This window comes from Myiozetetes cayanensis, unplaced genomic scaffold, assembly GCF_022539395.1.
Source record: "Myiozetetes cayanensis isolate MyiCay16 unplaced genomic scaffold, myiCay2020 scf7, whole genome shotgun sequence".
In the NCBI taxonomy this organism is placed as follows: Eukaryota; Metazoa; Chordata; class Aves; order Passeriformes; family Tyrannidae; genus Myiozetetes; species Myiozetetes cayanensis.
This window is the reverse complement of record NW_026087964.1, coordinates 2,114,714-2,132,147: the sequence shown is the minus strand read 5'-3', so window position 1 is coordinate 2,132,147 and position 17,434 is coordinate 2,114,714. Positions and strand designations below refer to the sequence as shown.

General features: G+C 46.8%; 2 protein-coding genes across 4 annotated transcripts in view; one reads left to right on the top strand and one right to left on the bottom strand.

Moving 5' to 3' along the window:
- Positions 1 to 1,120: 1,120 nt before the first annotated feature.
- Positions 1,121 to 10,682, top strand: LOC126652134 (octopamine receptor-like). Of its 3 annotated transcripts, XM_050338743.1 has the most exons (6): positions 1,269 to 1,355; positions 4,864 to 4,942; positions 5,471 to 5,592; positions 5,709 to 5,982; positions 7,750 to 7,926; positions 9,102 to 10,682. In XM_050338743.1, the coding sequence occupies exons 3-6, from the start codon at positions 5,574 to 5,576 to the stop codon at positions 9,778 to 9,780; spliced, it is 1,149 nt and encodes a 382-aa protein (XP_050194700.1). In that variant the 5' UTR covers positions 1,269 to 1,355; positions 4,864 to 4,942; positions 5,471 to 5,573; the 3' UTR covers positions 9,781 to 10,682. The 3 variants fall into 3 exon arrangements, with proteins under 3 accessions (XP_050194699.1, XP_050194700.1, XP_050194701.1); XM_050338744.1 differs by lacking the exon at positions 4,864 to 4,942 and having other exon boundaries at positions 1,294 to 1,355; XM_050338742.1 differs by lacking the exons at positions 4,864 to 4,942; positions 5,471 to 5,592 and having other exon boundaries at positions 1,121 to 1,355.
- Positions 10,683 to 12,594: 1,912 nt separating this feature from the next.
- Positions 12,595 to 17,434, bottom strand: part of EIF2AK3 (eukaryotic translation initiation factor 2 alpha kinase 3) — a 43,771-nt gene continuing 38,931 nt past the window's right edge. Inside the window, exons 15-17 of the mRNA XM_050338722.1 lie at positions 16,885 to 16,986; positions 14,711 to 14,773; positions 12,595 to 13,811 (exon numbers count right to left, since the gene is read on the bottom strand). Coding sequence (XP_050194679.1) covers positions 13,635 to 13,811; positions 14,711 to 14,773; positions 16,885 to 16,986 — 342 coding nt within the window. The 3' untranslated portion in view covers positions 12,595 to 13,634. The remainder of the gene's footprint in view (positions 13,812 to 14,710; positions 14,774 to 16,884; positions 16,987 to 17,434) is intronic.

Here is a 17,434-nt window from a genome sequence, read left to right as displayed (position 1 = left end):
GGGACTGGGCAGCTGACATATCACCAGCACTGATGCCACAGGTTCCCCTTCCAGTCCGGTTTTTTTTGGCATTTTGGTTCATGAACAGAGCACTCTACCTATTTAGCAACAGAGGAGACAACCCCGCTGAACGCCACTTATTTTTGTTATTATTTTCATGCATCAGATCGCCGTGCCACTGCAGCTGCGGTGGGGCGGGGGGAGTGGGAAGGACTGGTGTGAAGGCAGGGGGAAAAAAAAAAAAAAAAAAAAAAAAAGCACGGTTTCCACGGGGAGCCCCGGCTCCCGGAGGGATGAGACGGCTCCCGGCTGGGAGCGGGGAGGAATGGGGAGGAGCGGGGCGGGGCACAGGAGCGAGAGGGGCTGCTTCCATTGCTCCCTCGGTAAGTGCTGCTGCCGGCATCCTCATCCCTATCCCCGGGCAGATCCTGATACCCTCTGCCCGGGCAGGGCTCCCCGTGGGCTGTACTGCCGCCTCTCGCTCCGGGTGGGACTCCCTCTTTAGCAGGCTTCCCCCAGGCAGGTCCTGTGCCCCTTGCCCAAAGGACAAACACGCCCAGGTAGTGTCTCCCAACGCGGGCAGGGCTTCCTCCGCTCCTTCCCCACCCCCGACACAGACCCCGGGATGATTCCCCCCGCCCCGGGCTAATGCAGGGGCAGATGTGCTCTCCAGCATCCTCGGGGTTTTGCCCTACCGGTGGCCGAGGGCTTTGCTTCCCGGAGCGTTGGCGTTCTTACCCCTCGAGTTTTGGAATTTTTTGCCCCCCCCGGGGTTGGATTTGGCACCCCAGGTGCTCGGGATTTGCACCCCAGGTGTTGGTGTTTTTGCGCTCAGGGGTTGGGGGTCTGGCGCCCCAGGGCTTGTCAGTTTTGCAGCCCAGGGGCTGCGTTTTTTGCACCCCAGAGGGTGAGGCTTTTGCCTCCCCAGGGGCTGGGGTTTCGCACCCCGGCTCGGTCGCTCCCCCAACACCAAAGGGCACCCCCACGTTTGCAGCGCGGGTTTAACTTTGCCTTGAGTTTTACTGCTGTGGTTACGCCCCAGTCTCTCCTCTCTCCTCGGAGCAGTGGCTGCGACCGACTTGCTCTGTCTGTGGAGGAGCGTGCCCGTCTGCCGGGGGGCGATCCCAAACCGCTGTGCCGGCTCTGGATGCGGGTTCCATGTCCTGCGTTGGGGCAGGATCCGTCAGCCCCCCTCAGCCGGGCTGGGAGCAGCTCCGTGGGGAGGGATCCGGGAGCCCTGCGAGCTGCTCTGAGTCCTTCGTACCCTGCTGATGAGCAACATCCACGCTCCGGGCTCAGGGATACTGCCCAGCTGCTTCAAGCCGGCCGGCTGCGTTCAGCTGTCAGCTTTGAAGGTAAGGATACCGTGCCTTGCCGGGTTTCCAGCCTCGGGGCTGCCAGGGAGGCCGTAGGAGTTGTTCTGTGCCGATTCCACATCTTTAAATGTGAGGGAAGAATCCGTTCGTGCCCTGAGAAATGCTGCCCTTCAGACCGGGAAAGTTGGATAGAGGCGGGGAGAAGGAAAGTCAGTGCGGAGGCTCAGGCGCTTCTTGGCATCCTTGAATGCAGATTGTACAGGTGGAAGCATCCCCAGGGATGTTCCTGCTTCTTTATCACCCCACACAGCCTTGCACAGTAATGCACTGTTTAAGAAATTACTGAGCTGGTGCAGTTTCAGTCTCGGGGAGGAGGAGGAGGGAAATATGTTTGAGGTCCTGGGGCAGGTGTGATTTTTGAACCTGCTGGCATACGTTGGTTCATTCTAGGTTTAGCAGAGGAGCAGAGTCTGACAGCAAATACATTCCCAGTAATATATTTCCACTTTTCATCATTCCTGTAAGATTTTAAAGTGCACTCAGCCTTGAGATTGCAGAGCTTGTTTTTTTTTATTCCTCCCTTGCTGTCAAAATATACCTTTTACTGATGAAATTAACCTTTTGCTTGGGATTTTTCTGCTGAATAAATTAGGTCAAACTTTCTGGATATTAAAGGGAAATTGAAATGATGGGGTTGCTTTTCTCGGGCAACCTGAGAGCAGAATCTAGCCCATGAGGGTTTTTTTTGAAGGGAAGTAAAACTATAATGTCCAAATAAAAACAATGCAAACCCTGAGGCATCTGAGATCCCCAGGAAACCTAGGATGATCCCACATCATGGTACAACTGGGCATTTATCCTACTGGTTTAAGAGGACTCCTTACAGAAAAGACTGATGTTATAGAAAGACTCAGGGGTATATCAGCAGCACAACCCCTTGGGCTTCTGCAGCTCATGGGAGAATTTAAAAGCTGCAATATTTTAAGCTGTGGAAGTACATCCCTGGGAAGGATGACACATCCTGCTTTCTCCCAACAATTTCCACAGAGATGTTAGGATTGTCTCATTCCCCACTTTCCTGTATTAACAATTCTCCAGGTGGAGAAGCAGCACTTCTCAGTTAACAAGGACTGTGAGTGAGCTCCCAGGGCCCCTCTGCTTGGAGATCCTTGAAGAGGAGTCAGGAGCAGCAAGACCCTGTTGTCTACACTCTAAATTAGAGTTCAGGGTCCAGGCCTGAAGTTTCAAGCATCCATCATCCCTTCCTTTTGTCATCAGAGAAGTCATGGATGCCAGATAAGAACAGCCTTATTTCCAGTCCTCAGCCTGTCTTTAGTGTTGACCAAAGAACAGTAAGACAAGAGAGTATTTCCCTAATGTTTTTTGAGTGTGGGCACATCTGTCTCCTGGTTTTGTTCATCATGGGGTCATACTCCTGGATATATCCTGCATTAAGGAACCTCCTGTGAGTTTTTCACTTGAGGAGACCTTTTAACCCAGGCTGGTGGCTAAGATGGCACTCGAGGAGCACAGGGTGCTTGCAAAGAGGAACTCTAATAACTGTGTTCTAATTCTGCTTAAAGTCTGAGAGTGGTGTGTGTTTACAGAGCAGTAGCAGGGCAATGTTCTGTAAGTAACGATCTGCTTTAATTAGGGTGGACTAACACTGATACAGACTTAATGACTGTCTGGGAACAGTTGTTGTTTGCAGGAAAAGGAAGATGTGGCTTTGAAACTTCTTGTTTCAGAGTTATATCTAAAAAAACCCAAATAATTAATCCAGATTTCTCCTCTATCATTCTCATCTATCCAGGGCCATAGACCAAAAATCTGACACTGATTTTTTTAAAACCTTAAGACCTGGTGTTTTACAAATCAATGTCAGGTTTTAAGGTTTTAAACCATAGGGTTTTGGTCAAACCTGATTTTTGCTGTTCGTGTCTTAGAAGCCCCATGGTCTTCTGGGAGAATTTGGAGCTGACTGGGTGGTGTAAACTGGTTAGGGGTCATCTTGAGGTGGGAATCAGAGGACTGTTTCCAGACCTTGCGGAGGTCCCAGAGGTGTGAGGACACCAGCATCTCCCAGCAGATATGGGAGATGAGCTGGAAGATGGGCATGGAGCATGGAATGGCCCTTGCAGTGGCAGGTTCTGGAGCCTGGCTGGCTGTGTGGCCACAGGTTGTCTCCATGTGGTTTTCCCAGCTGGCAGTCACTGTGCTGTCTGTGCAGACCATGCAGAGGGGAGAACAGGCTGAACAGTTTTCCTGCCAGGAAGTGTGGCTGCATTGAAATCCAGCTGTTCTGCAGGAGCTCATCCAGCCTGGTGACATCCTCAGTGGGGCTGTTACAAAGAGTGCAGCAGATTATCCCATTTCCTGTCAGTGACAGAAGAGCTGGAGACAGGGTGCTTTATTTTATTTTTATGGGGTGTTACTGGAATGTGAAACGTCGTCCAAGGAACATTTTCATTAAGACTGATGTACTTAAGACACCCTGCAGACTTCTAGCAGTGCTGGCTCAGGGGTGTTGCCACAGGGATGATGTCCAAAAAACATCCCTGTTCATCCCAGCTTGGCTGAGTAGAAGCTTTCTTTCTTAGCTTCTTAGTTATTTCTAGAGAGCTTTAGTTATTTTTTAATTTGTTTTTTACTTGAAAAAAAGGAAACCACTAAATCCAGCAAAAAAATAGAAGTAAAGGGAGGGAGCTGAGAATTTTGAAGGATGAGTGGGTGCATGTAATACCTGATTACATCCAAGGACAAGGTCAGTATTGCTATAAGAAAAAGCAGCCCAGCTTCACAACCACAAAGGAGTGCCTGGAAGAAGTCAGCAGGTATGAGTTTTTGAGATTTGGTCCATCCCAGAGGCTCAGAAGAGCAGGAGGGATGGACAGGAATCCTCCATTGCTTCTGTACGAGGAATGAGCAAATTGTCAGAGGCTCCTCAGCCTGACTAAGAGAAAAGGGGGCTGGGGGATGTGACAGAGGTTAAAGGGCCCACCAGAGCCACTGAGAGAGTGGATGGGGATTGTTCACATGATGTCTCTTCCAAGGACCAGAGGGCACCAAATGAAACTGGCTGGTGACAGGCTCAGAACAAGCAAAAAGAGGTGTTTCTTTGCACAGTGCATAGCTGAGCTGTGGGAGGTGTTGCTATGGGAGGTCATGGATGTTAAAAGTTTGCTGGGGCAAAGGGGAAGCAGGACAACTTCATGATTTGGGAAGTTCTCGAAACAATCTTTAGAGGTAATTCTGGATCATAGGCTGCTGGAAGGAAACACAGATACTGGGGATGTTTTGCTGCCTGCTGCCTCGTTCTTCCCATGCTCCTAAGGCAAAGTTTGGCCACTGTGAGATAAGACATGTAGGACTACAGGGATGTTTATCTGGACCCATCCTCAGGCTGCGCTCAGCAGTGATGCCCTGGAGACGTGGGATTGACCTGAGGTTGCTGTGCAAGCAGAGCCCAGTCACAGGAGAATTGATGGCATTTAAATACAGCAATTTGGCATCTGGAAATAATTCTATACTTCCCTTTTCCCCACAGGTTTTGGCTTTGCCCTTGGCCGCACCAGTGTGTTTTGAACGGCTGGATTTTCTGCAGCACATCATTCCCACCTTCCCAGGTACTTGCGACACCACTGTGTCAAAGTCTGGGAACTGAGCTGTGGACACAAACACATGAATTTCCCCAACTGGAAAATCCAATTTGAAAACTGATTAAGCTCCCTATGTGGTTACAGGCAGCCCTGCATGGCCATTCAGACTGGAAGATGAAGCTGCCCACGATGGCAGTAAAAAACCTCTTAACTTCAGAGCCTGAGAAAGCACCAGGACAACCCAGGACAGGGCATGGGCTGGACAGTGGGGTTATGGGGGCAGCCAGCCTGGGCAAGCAGTTTCAGCTGGTCTGGGGGTGCCAAAGATGATGATGATGAAACTATAGAATCATAGAATGGTTTAGGTTGGAAGGGACTTTAAAGATCATCTAGTTCCATCCCCCACACTTTGTGGACGTGGCATGTTGTTCAGTGGGATTTAGCCCAGCTGCTTTCATTTTTGCATTCAGTTGTTTGCTTTTCCTTTCTCTGTTCTCAATAATTTTTATTTTTTGTTGTCTCACACTTCATCTGATGATGCATTTTGGTTCACAGAAGGGCTTCTAATTGCCATGAAGGACTTCAGCCAATGCTGCATATTTATCCTCACCCTTAGGATTTCAAATACTTCTAATGGACTCATAACCATGGGACAGTGATGGCACAGGCACAGCAGGGTGCGTGGATTTTCCTTGGAGTAAATGAAGCATAAACAATATTTCTGTCCTTCATTTCACACACCTACAAGTCATGCATTAAAGTAATTTTGTTTTTCCCCTTTCACGTCTTTCAGATTTTAACAGCGGGAAGATGCTGATGGACCAAAATGAAACTTGGCTCTCTAATTTCTCCTCTGCTGCCTCCTCCTTTGTGAGGGGAGGGATTGGGCTCCAGGAGGTGGTCATTGGGCTGATCCTCACCCTCATCGACCTGATCACCCTCCTGGGAAATACCGTGGTCTTCATCTGCCCTGTGGTGGAGAAGAGGCTGCGCACTGTCACCTACATGTTCATCATGTCCTTAGCCACGGCAGACTTCCTTGTGGCCTGCCTGGTCATGCCCTTCAGGTGAGGAGAGTTGGTACAGTGACAGCACACGGTGACACGTGCATGAATGTCCTTTCTCCTGGCTCTGCATCCACTCTTTGAGCGGGGCTGGCTGGAAATTCACCTGCTGGGCTTCGGGCTGGACTTAACTGTGGGTTGGTGATTATTTGTGCTTCCATGTCTCTACCCTGTATTATGGGTCCCCTGGACTAGATATCCAGCTTTGCACGTGGCTCCAGGGCAGAGTCCCCTCTTCCAGGAATAGCCCTGTGTTGCACACGGGGCCAGCATGGCTGGTAGATGATTTTTCAGGCTCCAACTGTTTGGGGAATGTGAGCTGAGGACTGCATTAAGAGCAGTGACTGCTGATGGAATGGTTGTTGTATCCCATCTTTCCTGCTGTCTTGGTTTCCTATCTATGTTGCTCCTTTGAATTTCAGTTTGTTCCTCAGTTGGCACACGCCAGAGAGAAGGGAAAGAAGTGACCTTAGGAGCCAGTTTGGCTCAGGAAAATGGGACAGAAAGGAAAAACAAGGTTGTCACCTGGTGCCTTAATCTCAAGAGCCATGAAACCTTTCCATGTGTGTGCAGAGGGACCCTCCACGATGCCCACATGGGGACCACCACGGTGCAGGGACAGCCTCTGCTGTAGATCCAGTTTGCTTGAATTTTTGCTGGTCATCCCCCACAGCAAAGAGCTGCCAAGGGCTGGGACCTTTTAGCTGCGCTGCACCCACCTACAGCAGTTGTTGCGCTCTGTAACAACATTCACGAGTAATTCTAATGAGTTGTTGCCAATCAAGTGTAGGCCAGGCATTGTTTTCTCCCTCCCCCGACATCACGTTACTCTTTCTGCTCTTGCTGGAAGCAGAGCCCACCTGAGCTCTGCAGGGCAGCAGCCTTGGTCTCACTGCATTTAACCAGCAAGCCAGGAAGTTACAGGGTAATTAAAGCTTTGTAAGACTAGGGAGTTACTCATCAAATTCACACACAGTGGTGATTTCAGCAGCACCCCAGGAGTCGCAGAAAGCTGGTGAAAGAAAGGGAAAGTGAATGGCATCTCATTGAATGCTATAGAAATATGCATCAGCCTTCCTACAGCTGCCATATGTTCCTTCCCTCGCTGCTCACTTCTCACAGGCCCCTCTTGACTTTGCTGGAAGTATTTTTGGTATAATGTCTGCTTTTTTTCTAGTGTGTTTACCTCACTGAGGCATTTATGAGCTACATAATGTACAAGCTGCATAGTCTTCCTACCAGGATTTTTTTTTCTTAACAAATGGTTGAAATCCTCTAGTTTTGCAGGGTGAGATCAGATGTAAAGTGAATTTCTTAGGGCACTGGAATTAAAAGCCGCAATAAACAAAGCTGTGCAGATGTAAATTTGGGGAGCTTTGTGGGACAAAACCCCTCTCTCAAGGCACCCACTCAGGGTGCAGGCAAGAAGCACAGGTTTGATCTTCTTTAGCCATGCTCCACCTGTGGGTTATTGCCCTGGGTTGTGCTTTGAGGATGAATGGCTGCTGTCAGAGCTGCATCCCCATCTTTAGCACCTCCATGATAAAATATGGCATTACCTCCATGCAGTCATGAAGAAACAGAATCACAGAATGATTTGGGTTGGAAGGGACCTTGAAGATCATCCAGTTCCAAGGCCATGCCACGGGCAGGGACACCTTCCACTAGACCAGGTTGCTCAGAGGCCTATCCAACCTGGCCTTGAACACTTCCAGGGAATGCACAAACTCAGCCCTTCGAGCTTTGATTTCCACCTGTTTTCTCTCACAGTATCATTTATGAAGTAACAGGGATGTGGCTGTTTGGGAAGCTTTTCTGCAAAGTCTGGATCTCCTTTGATGTCATGTTCTGCACTGCATCCATTGTCACACTGTGCTTCATCAGCCTGGACAGATACTGCTCCGTGGTGACCCCCTACCACTACTCCAGAAGGATGTCCCGTGGCAGGTGAGTGGAGTTGCTTCTCACTTTGGGTCCCTCCAAATTGTCACTTGGCCGTGGCCTACACTGATTTTGGACCAAATGAGCTACTGACAGCTGCTGCCCAGAAGCAAAGTGTTGTGGCAAAAAGATCTTTGCAATGTATAAAACTGCTGAAAATGTTCCACGTGGTGCCAGAGAAGAGGAGGATGCAGCTGAGCTGGTTTGATGGTACTCCTGGAAAATAAGTTTTTGAGCTAAGGATGGGTTGCAAAATGGGTAGATTGGACCTACAACTTCTGCCCTTTGCAGGCATTTCATGGGCATTTCATAGAACTGTAGAATGGTTTGGGTTGGAAGAGACCTTAAAGATCATCCAGCTCCAACCTCCCTGCTATGGGCAGGGACACCTTCAACTAGGACCAGGCTGCTCAAAGCCCCATCCAGCCTGGCCTTGAACACTGCCATGGATAGGGAAGGACTTTGAAGCACTTCCAAGGACTAGGGGAAAGAGACCCAGAAGAATGCGTGTAGCACTACTCTTCCCTCTCTTAAATTCACCATGTTTTCTGAAGTGATATTCAGGGAAAACCAGAAGAGTTTATAAGCTCCTGGGTTGGTTTCATTTGAAAGGTTGAAATGAGAACTGAAGGGTAGGGAAAGTCATCTGAGGGTGGGCAGAGAGGACACTGCAGCAGTGAGGTTCAGGCTCTTTTGGGCATGTTTTTCTGCCTCTGTACCCTTTGCTGTGTACGATTTGTGGAGTGTGTGCAGTAGCAGAAGTGAGGAAGGGGCTGTGTGGCCCCTCTGTGATGTTGTGTCCATCAGCTCCACCCCCACCGTGCCTCAGAGGGTGAGATAATGGCCAGATATTAAAGCTGAAACCAAACAGAAAAATCCACACGCTGTAGTTTTAAATAGTAACAAACACCCTCTGTAAAACCTTTCCTCCTCTTTTTTCAACCAGCTCTGAGCATTCCTTATGCCGACCCCAATTCTGTAAACCACCGACCAATTACCCAGTTGTTAGAGATATTCTCGTCTGGGCTTGTACCCCAGCCCTTTCCCTTCTCCAAGCCCTGCTGGACTGCTGAGCAGTGATATCCCACACAGGTTACCATGGGGATTGAATCGTACTGGATGTTCTCAGCTCAAAATTACTCAGACCCTTCTCTCCCCTCCCCGTCTCTTTCCTTTTGCAGGTGCATTGTGATGACCTGCACGGTCTGGGTGTATTCCTCCCTCATTTCCTTCCTTCCTGTCATGCAAGGCTGGAACGAGATCCCCGGGGTGGACTTTGATGCGGGCAGGGAATGCATCTTTGTCACCAACTGGATTTTTGCCATCGTGGCTTCTGCCCTGGCGTTTTTCGTTCCCTTCATGGTGATGTGCAGCATGTACTTCTTCATCTACCGAGCTTCGCGGCTCAAGGCCACCCGTATCATGTCCCAGACCCTGGAGATTCACTACCACCCCAACAGCAAGCGGCAGAACCACCTGCAGCTGGAGAACAAGGCCACGAGGACCATCAGCATCATCATCTCAGTCTTCGTGCTCTGCTGGCTGCCCTACTTCGTCCTGAACGTCTGGCTCGCTGCCAGGGGCACCGACTCCACCAGCACGGTCCTGGTCGACGCCTTCAAGATCATCACCTGGTTGGGATACTGCAACTCCACCATCAACCCGATGCTCTACGCCTTCCTGAACAGGGACTTCCAGCGGGCCCTGAAGAAGCTGCTCGTTTGCAGGCACAGGTCCCAGGTGGACATCGGAGAAGACATGGTTTCCATAGCCACCTTCTCCAAGACTGCTCCAGACCTGGAATACAGCACCATGGTGCCAGTGCCCAACGGTGCCCTGAAAGGCAAACCCAAGTCGTAGGGATTGAGGGTCAGTCGCTGGAGGTGGTGATACAGGAAGTGCCAGAGCACATCCCAATGGAAAAGTAACAGGCAGGAAAATAGGGGAAGGAGGGACTGGAATATTGCAGCTGGGGACATACAACAAAGATGCGTTTCTTCACCTTCCACAGTTCTCAGAACGAGGACCTTTGATCTTTTAAGGACAATTTGTGATACTGATGGAGTTAATTCCTTCCTGGATATCTTTTTTCTTTTCTTTTTTTTTTTTTTAAATGAGCATTTCCCAAGACAAAATCAACCATAATGTTGGGGGAAAAAAATACCAGTATCATAATGTGAATTTATCTTCCTGTGCATCCTGGTGATCTGTGTCAGGTGGGGCAGTGTTTCTTATCAAGCCACTGTAGCTCTCATTTCACAACTTTATTACAGACTTGACCAGTTTCAGCAACTCCACCTGTATCAGTCTGGGTGGGGGAATTAGGAAGGATGTGGCCAAAGAGCAGAGCTCAGTTCTTACCGAGGCACCAGTCTGCAGCCTGGGCTGTTGCTCAGGGTTCAGCTCGCTTGCTTCTGAGACACTGAGAGGTTTAGAGCTCTGTAGGGCTTTCTGTGAATTATCTGTGAGTTAATTCTGGAAGGAAACATCCTGTGTGGCAGAGCCCAGGAGATGAGCAAGACTCGTAATACCAAGAGCACTGAGTGCCCAGGAGTTTCAAAGGCTGACACCCCCAAAGAGGGGATGTGAAGAGGAATCATTACTTGCCTTTGTGTTTTGCACTGTGATGTCTATGGAACACACAGACATAAAAAAAATCACGATAAAGGGGAACCACTGTTTTTACTATTTCCAAGTGCTTGTCTGGACTTCCAACAGCTTTTCTGTAGCAGGGTGACACGAGGGCTGGTGACACCTGAGACAACAGCACAGTTGTGGTGGGGTCTCCCACTGGTTTATGTGGGAGGGTCACTGCACTCCGAGCCTGCTCTTAGGCTGATCTTTTATGGGCATGAAACACTTCAAAGAGGGTTTCTGAAATATCTCCTTCTGAGTGTCAATCACTCCCTTGGGACAGGCAAGGCTTCTGCAGCCTGGGAAGCAGAGCAAGCACAGCAGAAAGATGTCCAGTCCAACATTTAATGCTAAAACTACAAGAGTGAGGCACTGACAGGGGTGAAGAAATTCACTTTGTTGAAAAATTACCAAAAAGGGAGGATAGTACAAGTCCTGAGTCCTTCTGCTCTTCCACCTCAAAGGCAGCTGAGGACTGTAACAAAATGCATGTAGGTCCTGCCCAGAGCAGCTCAGCTACTGAAAACTCAGGTACAAGGGTCAGGAGTTCTCTCTCAAGAGTCTGGTAGAAAAAAGAGCTCTGACTTGGGGTTGCAACACTGGTTCTCCTGTCAAATGGCTCTTCATGGAGTGGGTTAGGTCTCCCAGACCCTATGACTCCCGTAACAGCATGGAAGTGGTAAGTAGAGTAACTACACCTTATTCTGGGGGCAGCATCTGAGTCCATTGGGCACAAGGGTGGATAGGGCAGGATTCTTGCTGCTGCCACCCTGTTAATTTTGATAAAACAAGACAAGGAATGATGTTCCAGCCCCAAGAGCTATGGGGGGAAAGCAGCTTGAGGGATAGGTAACGTCCTAGGGGGATTGGGACAGTGCAGCAGGGCCGCAGTCAAAGCCCCTCCTGCAGGGCTGTGGGCTCCCAGCTATCCTAGTTCAGGTGTCCTTCCACAAAAACAGCTGGCAGGAAGGAACACACCATTCACAGGAAAACTTCTCTGGTCAGGGAGAAGGCTTTCTCAGTCAAACCCTGGGGCAAAGAGGTTCAAAGACAGGGACAACACACTCCAGCAATGACTGACCCAGGCAGTGAGGGGCTGAGCGTGGCCAGATGCTTCTGTGGGCATGGGCCACACAGGAGAGGGTTTGTGCACACCTTTGAGGGTAGGTGTAACACCCCAGAATATGCAGACACACCTGGTGTGAACACATGTACCAGTTTTGGTACTGAAATGCTGCAGGGCCCTTGGAATAGGCAGCTGCCTACATCAAGTTAAAAATACCTCATTTCTCGCTCCTGTGCTCCATCTGTAATCACTGAGCTGGCAGGGAAGCCAGAGAAGTTTCAGATGTGGCCATTTCACTGTGCAGTTGTAGCTGATGCAAACTGGGAAATCCAAGGGAAGGGGACACACTTAACTGTCTTCTGCTTTAACCCAGCTAAACACAATTCTGTTTCTGACCAAATACTCTCTGCAGCACTCTGGCTTCACCTGGACAAGCCAACATCTAGGACGGTTATCCAAGAGCACAGGGGAGACCATCCTTGTAATTCACTTCAGCCTTATCACAAAGCTGCAGAGTGTCAGCAGAGTGTCAGCTGGTTTAATTGCTGGTCACAGCGTCACACCACAGTGCAGTGATCCCCAAAAGGATTTGAATCCAACACCTTTTTAGGAAACTGATTTCGGAGGCTACAACTTTAACAAATTTAACTCTGTGAAACGTAAAAATGCATTTATACAAGAGCAGTTCTAACAGCATAAGAATTATCCCTCCTTCTTCCTTCTCTGTTAACAGGTGAGAGATTGCCTCCACAACCCCCTCAGTTTGGAGCCCAGTCCCCTTCTTTCTCCAGATCGTATCTCACTTCCAAGCAGCACGTTCGGTTTTGCGTCATCACACACGCTGTGGCCAGTGTGAGACAGGAAAGCACAGGGAGTTACAGGGATGCAGAGCCCATCCTGCTCCCGCTGCACAGGGCTGCCACCTGCAGCATGCACAGGTCTGGGCTTCCCACAGAAGCAACTACTATTTTGTCTTATAAATAAAAAAAGTTTATTAAATCATTTAGACTTGAAAGAAGTCACAATAATCAATGCACTTCAACAATTACAACAAGTGCATCCTGTACACCACCAACCCAAACGGATTGATTCTCTATTTTATAAATAAAAATTAACATATTTACAGTGAGAAATAAAAGCTTGGCATTAGGCAGTTAAATTAGCAGATTACACAAATGCCTACCAGTTGATTTTTTTTTTTTTTTAAAAAGTACAAATCTACAAGATTACATACGACACGTATGACTTCATTAGGCTTAAATCTTCAGAATCACAACATTTTTGTACATAATTTTGACTATGGCTCTTCCAACCACTGCCTATAAAACCCCCCATTTAATGGCAAAAAGCTCCTTTTCCTTCTCTACAGCTTCATCTGCATAAGATGCATTCCCTAAGATCTACGGTAGTGCAGAAGTATGAAATGATTTCCTCTAATGACTGGCTATGGACAGTGACAATATGTACAACTGTGGTACTTTTTTGCTTTAAAAATAGTGCACGTTCCCAGTTTACCCACCAGGGACAAAAATGGAGTCATAGTTCATTTCAAAATCATCTTCATTTCACCAAAGAGCAAGTGATCCAGATAGATACTCACTAGGCTTAGAGACTGTAATTTGCTCTATAAAAATACAGTATTTTAATTCTATTTACATGTTACAGATCTCTCACTTACCCAGCAAGCTGACATTTACAAGCTTCAAAAAACCCCAAGAAACCCAAAAAAACTGATAATGGAGCGCAACATTGGTAAGCAGAGTAGCTGGACCCGTCCGCCTTGGAGAGTTAAGGTAAGGAAAATGGAATGTGGAAAGTGTGGTTACTGGTTTTCCTTGGCTGTCAAAGTAAAGGAAACTCTGTCCAACAATGTCTTATACACTAAACATGGCAAAAAAAAAAAAAAAAAAGTTTAGGTAAACTGTTTCCAAGATAAACATTCTGCATCATAGGATCCTTCTGCTGAACAATCCCTGTAAAACCTGCCGAGTGGAAGAAGTGATCCTGAGGATAGTTATTTGCTTGGTTGTCTGGAATGTTTATTTCCTGATAGACTCATTGTCCGTGACCTCTGCCTAAGCACTGGTTTGGGTGGGAGATCCAAGTCTTCAAAGACAGGATTTTCTATGATTGCTGCAGCCTCTGGTCTTTCAGTGGGACTTGGAGAGAGCATGTCCTTCACCATGGTGTACTGAAAGAAAACACGACACATTTTACACAAAACAATTCATAAAGTCTTTCTTCTTTAATGTTCTCACTTCAATTGTGAACAAGCATAAAATCCCCCCAGTTTTTCCTGAGTAATCTGGGTGTTAGTGCTGTGGCTCAGCAGCTAGAAGTGCATTAAATTTTTTTAAATGTATCAGCGCGCAGTTTCACAGCAAATCAGAGGTTTTCCTTTAAATATAAAGATGATTTGAATATTTACTTCAAACTTAATCAGAATTAGTGTCCTGCTCCAGCTGAGCAGAGCACATCACCTTCCCCCAGGCAGCCTACAGCTGTAAAGGAGGACAGGCTGGTCTCATTTAGCTGCTGGTCTGAAGCTACCATGAACACCTGAAAGCACCTCAGCTTTCTACTGGAGAGGTTTTGTGCATCACCTCCTCTTTATCTGCAACCACATCACTTTACAGGCCTGACTAATAAGGACACAGAACAATTTGCTCATATGTTTTCCCACCTGGGAGATCCAGTTCCTGGAGGGAGATCCCATCCAGGCCATAGTTGCTACCCTACGGTCTCCCCTCAGTTTGTCTGGAACTCTGCACTTTCTCCTTGGGAATATGGATTTATTGCAAGAAATCATATCATGAAGTATGTGAAATGAATGACTGCAAGTGACAAAGGGAAATCAGGCAATACTGTCTAGTTACTGGAGGTTAACTGTGTGGCAAAAGTATCATCATCCACTTTACTGGAATGTCATAGCTTTGACATGTAGAAAAGTACAGGGACAGAGAAATGCATCTTAATGACATTAACATGGGGGTTTTACTCCATTTTTACCTGCAAAGCAATTGGAAAACCAAGAAAAAAGCTACAGTGATTAGAGAAAAAGGTATCATTAACAGCATCAAATGTACTTACCTCTTCTGCATATTTCTCAGTGAACAGGGGTGGAAACTTCAAATTTCTAACATCACTTAGGGTCTGCAAAAATAGGAAGAACAACACATAACTTTTCCAAAATAGCATTCTTCAGTAACATTACTCTATTTTTCAAAAATATGCAAACTACGCAAACAGATCAGCCTCATGGAAAAAAATTTAAAGAAGTCTTGCTTTAGTGGTTAAAAATCACAACATACTTGAACAGACAAGGTGCTGCTTCTCTATGTGTACAGCCTGCAACAGGAGTTATGAGAACTGTGATCTCTGCAGTTTTAAATCATTCAGAAACACAAACTTGTACTTTCTCACTTCAGCTCAACAAAGTCAACAAATCTGTGCACCACCCATAACCCCCAAGATGGTCTACACTGGTTTAAGACATGTGAAATGACTGTCCCTGTCTCAATAACATAAGCACCAGTCTTTATTTAACATTTATGGAGAAATGAGCAGATTTATCAGCAGTTGTGATGGGTATGTCTGTGTTTCTTCCATACCAAGGCCACTGGCTCCATCTAGTGACAGTATTTTTACCGGGTTCAGCCAGAAGCACAATATTTAGCACTTCATTTCTATTAGGAAGGATATCTCTTTTTCAAACGTTTGAGCACAAAAATATAAAAATTCCAAAGTTAAACCAAAATTCAATTCACTGTTACTCCACTGAAAGCATAAACTGACCAGTTAATAGTGATGGGCAACAGTCACACTCCTGTTCAAGAGAACTGAGTTTTATGACATTAAAATGCTTCAAAAAACCTTTTCTCCTTCTCTGCCAGTTCAGTCTGCAATTAGTGACCTATTTCAAAACATCTAATTTGGAAATAAATTGCGCTGCCACAGACTAACTGCTAACAGCTTGAGACAGAGGCAGGTCTCACGCTCCACCTCTGGGGATTTTTCCAGCCAGTTGCCACGGATTCCTAGAATTTGCTGGGTTACTTGGTCAGGCAGAGCATGTTTTGCTTCAGCAAGCAGTGCTAATGCTTGGCTGATGCCAATGAAAACCTCAGTGTAATAACTGAGAAATAACTACTGAAGTAGCCAAGCTCCAGAACTTGGCAATGAAGGGGGGTTAGAGGTTCCTTTTGGATTTTAGCAAAAGGAGCAGGATGACAGCTAAAATCATGGGAGGTCAGGGCACTCTTTTAACCCTTTTTTGAAGCAAAACATTGCAATTAGATGCAATTTAAATTTTATTCTAATTACTTGCTAACTGAAAGGGTAAAGCTTGTAGTCTCTGCTGTGAGAGAGAGAATCCAGGATGGCTCTTTATTGGGAATCTTCTTTTTACTAAAACTGATTTGGGGAAATTGAAATTGGTTTCAGTGGAAGAGGTTTGAATTTTAAGCAAGAGACTGCAGTGGGTAAAGCACTTGGTCAGGCTGTTGTTTCTTACCTCTCTGCTAAACCCACTCCATCCTCACATGAGAATGTAACCCCCCCAAGCACACATAAATGATAAATACAAATTATAATGACTCTTTCTTTCCTGCACAGGTCACTAGTCACCATGTACAAGAGGAAAAGCCTTTCTGGCTGTCGCCCTTGTTCTCTGTGAACTTGTTCCTGAGCAAGATGGATCTCATTTTAACGGGAAGCAAGAGCTGTAACGCACCACCAACCATCCCAAATTCACATCTGATTCCATGAAAGTCATCAGTTAGGGGAAGATTGTGCCTGAAGCTGAGTGAGACTCACAGCTAAGACTCACTACAGGAAAAGGAACAGCAATTTTTCACCAAGTGCTTTGGGTGAAAAAGCAGTGCAGATACAGACGAAGGAAGAAATAATAAAAATGCACTGCGTGGTTCCAGTTCTTGAATGAAAACCAAGCTGGTAGGCTTAAAGTCACAAGCTATATTTGTTGCTTGAGTTCTTGGATATCCTAGTTCAATAGTTTCTCTTACTTGGCTTGACAACAGAGGAGCTTTGTAAAGAAATTAAAGCCTCCATTCAACTGCACACATTAGGAAGACTGCAATTTATTTCCAGTGATTCAGGGGGTCTGTACAAGGCTGATAAAGAAGTTGTGCTGCTAATTGCAAGGCTTTCTCAAAACTGACAGGGACCTCTTGCCAGCGTTTCACCAAGTGAATAGCTACTTTAAACAAATGCTCCAACTGAGGATAACCCAACCCCACGAGTACCTTGACCCTCTCCATCTGTGTGCTGAAAGGGTAAAGCAGCTCGAAGAGAATCAGTCCCAGAGAAAAGATATCCACTTTGTGCGAGTAGGTGTTCCCATAGATCTGAAAAGGCAAAATCAGGGTTAGGGCAACCAAGCTGCTCGCTGCATGTAATTATGTACCAAGTAAACAAGACCTTTTCAAGGCCACCTATGGAAGGGATCAGGCCTGTGCAGGGCTGAAAGCTGCAGCACAGGCACGTTGGCAAACTTAGCAATGAGCATCAGGGACCAAGATCCTGACCTGATCCTCAGCTCCTCTGTGCACGCCCAACTGCAAAGCAACATTTTTCATCCTACTTAAACCTCTGCACCAGAGTGTGTCCCTCCTCAATTAAATCCACTGTTACACAGTTATCCTTGTATGGCATTCAAAACAAGAAAAACGAATACATCAAGTTTGAATCATTAGCCACTTTTTTGCTATAATAAATCTTATATTAAAATATTGGGTTTGGAATTCAATTTAGCTCAAAACTCTACTTTGATGAGGAAGAATTTAAGTGGTTTGA

Excerpts from the sequence above, each read along its gene's own strand:
- LOC126652134 (XM_050338742.1), top strand. The coding sequence starts at position 1,148 with ATGCGGGTTCCATGTCCTGCGTTGGGGCAGGATCCGTCAGCCCCCCTC. Across the intron at positions 5,983-7,749 it reads TGCCTGGTCATGCCCTTCAG|TATCATTTATGAAGTAACAG; the intron begins GTGAGGAGAGTT and ends TTTCTCTCACAG. Across the intron at positions 7,927-9,101 it reads AGAAGGATGTCCCGTGGCAG|GTGCATTGTGATGACCTGCA; the intron begins GTGAGTGGAGTT and ends TTCCTTTTGCAG.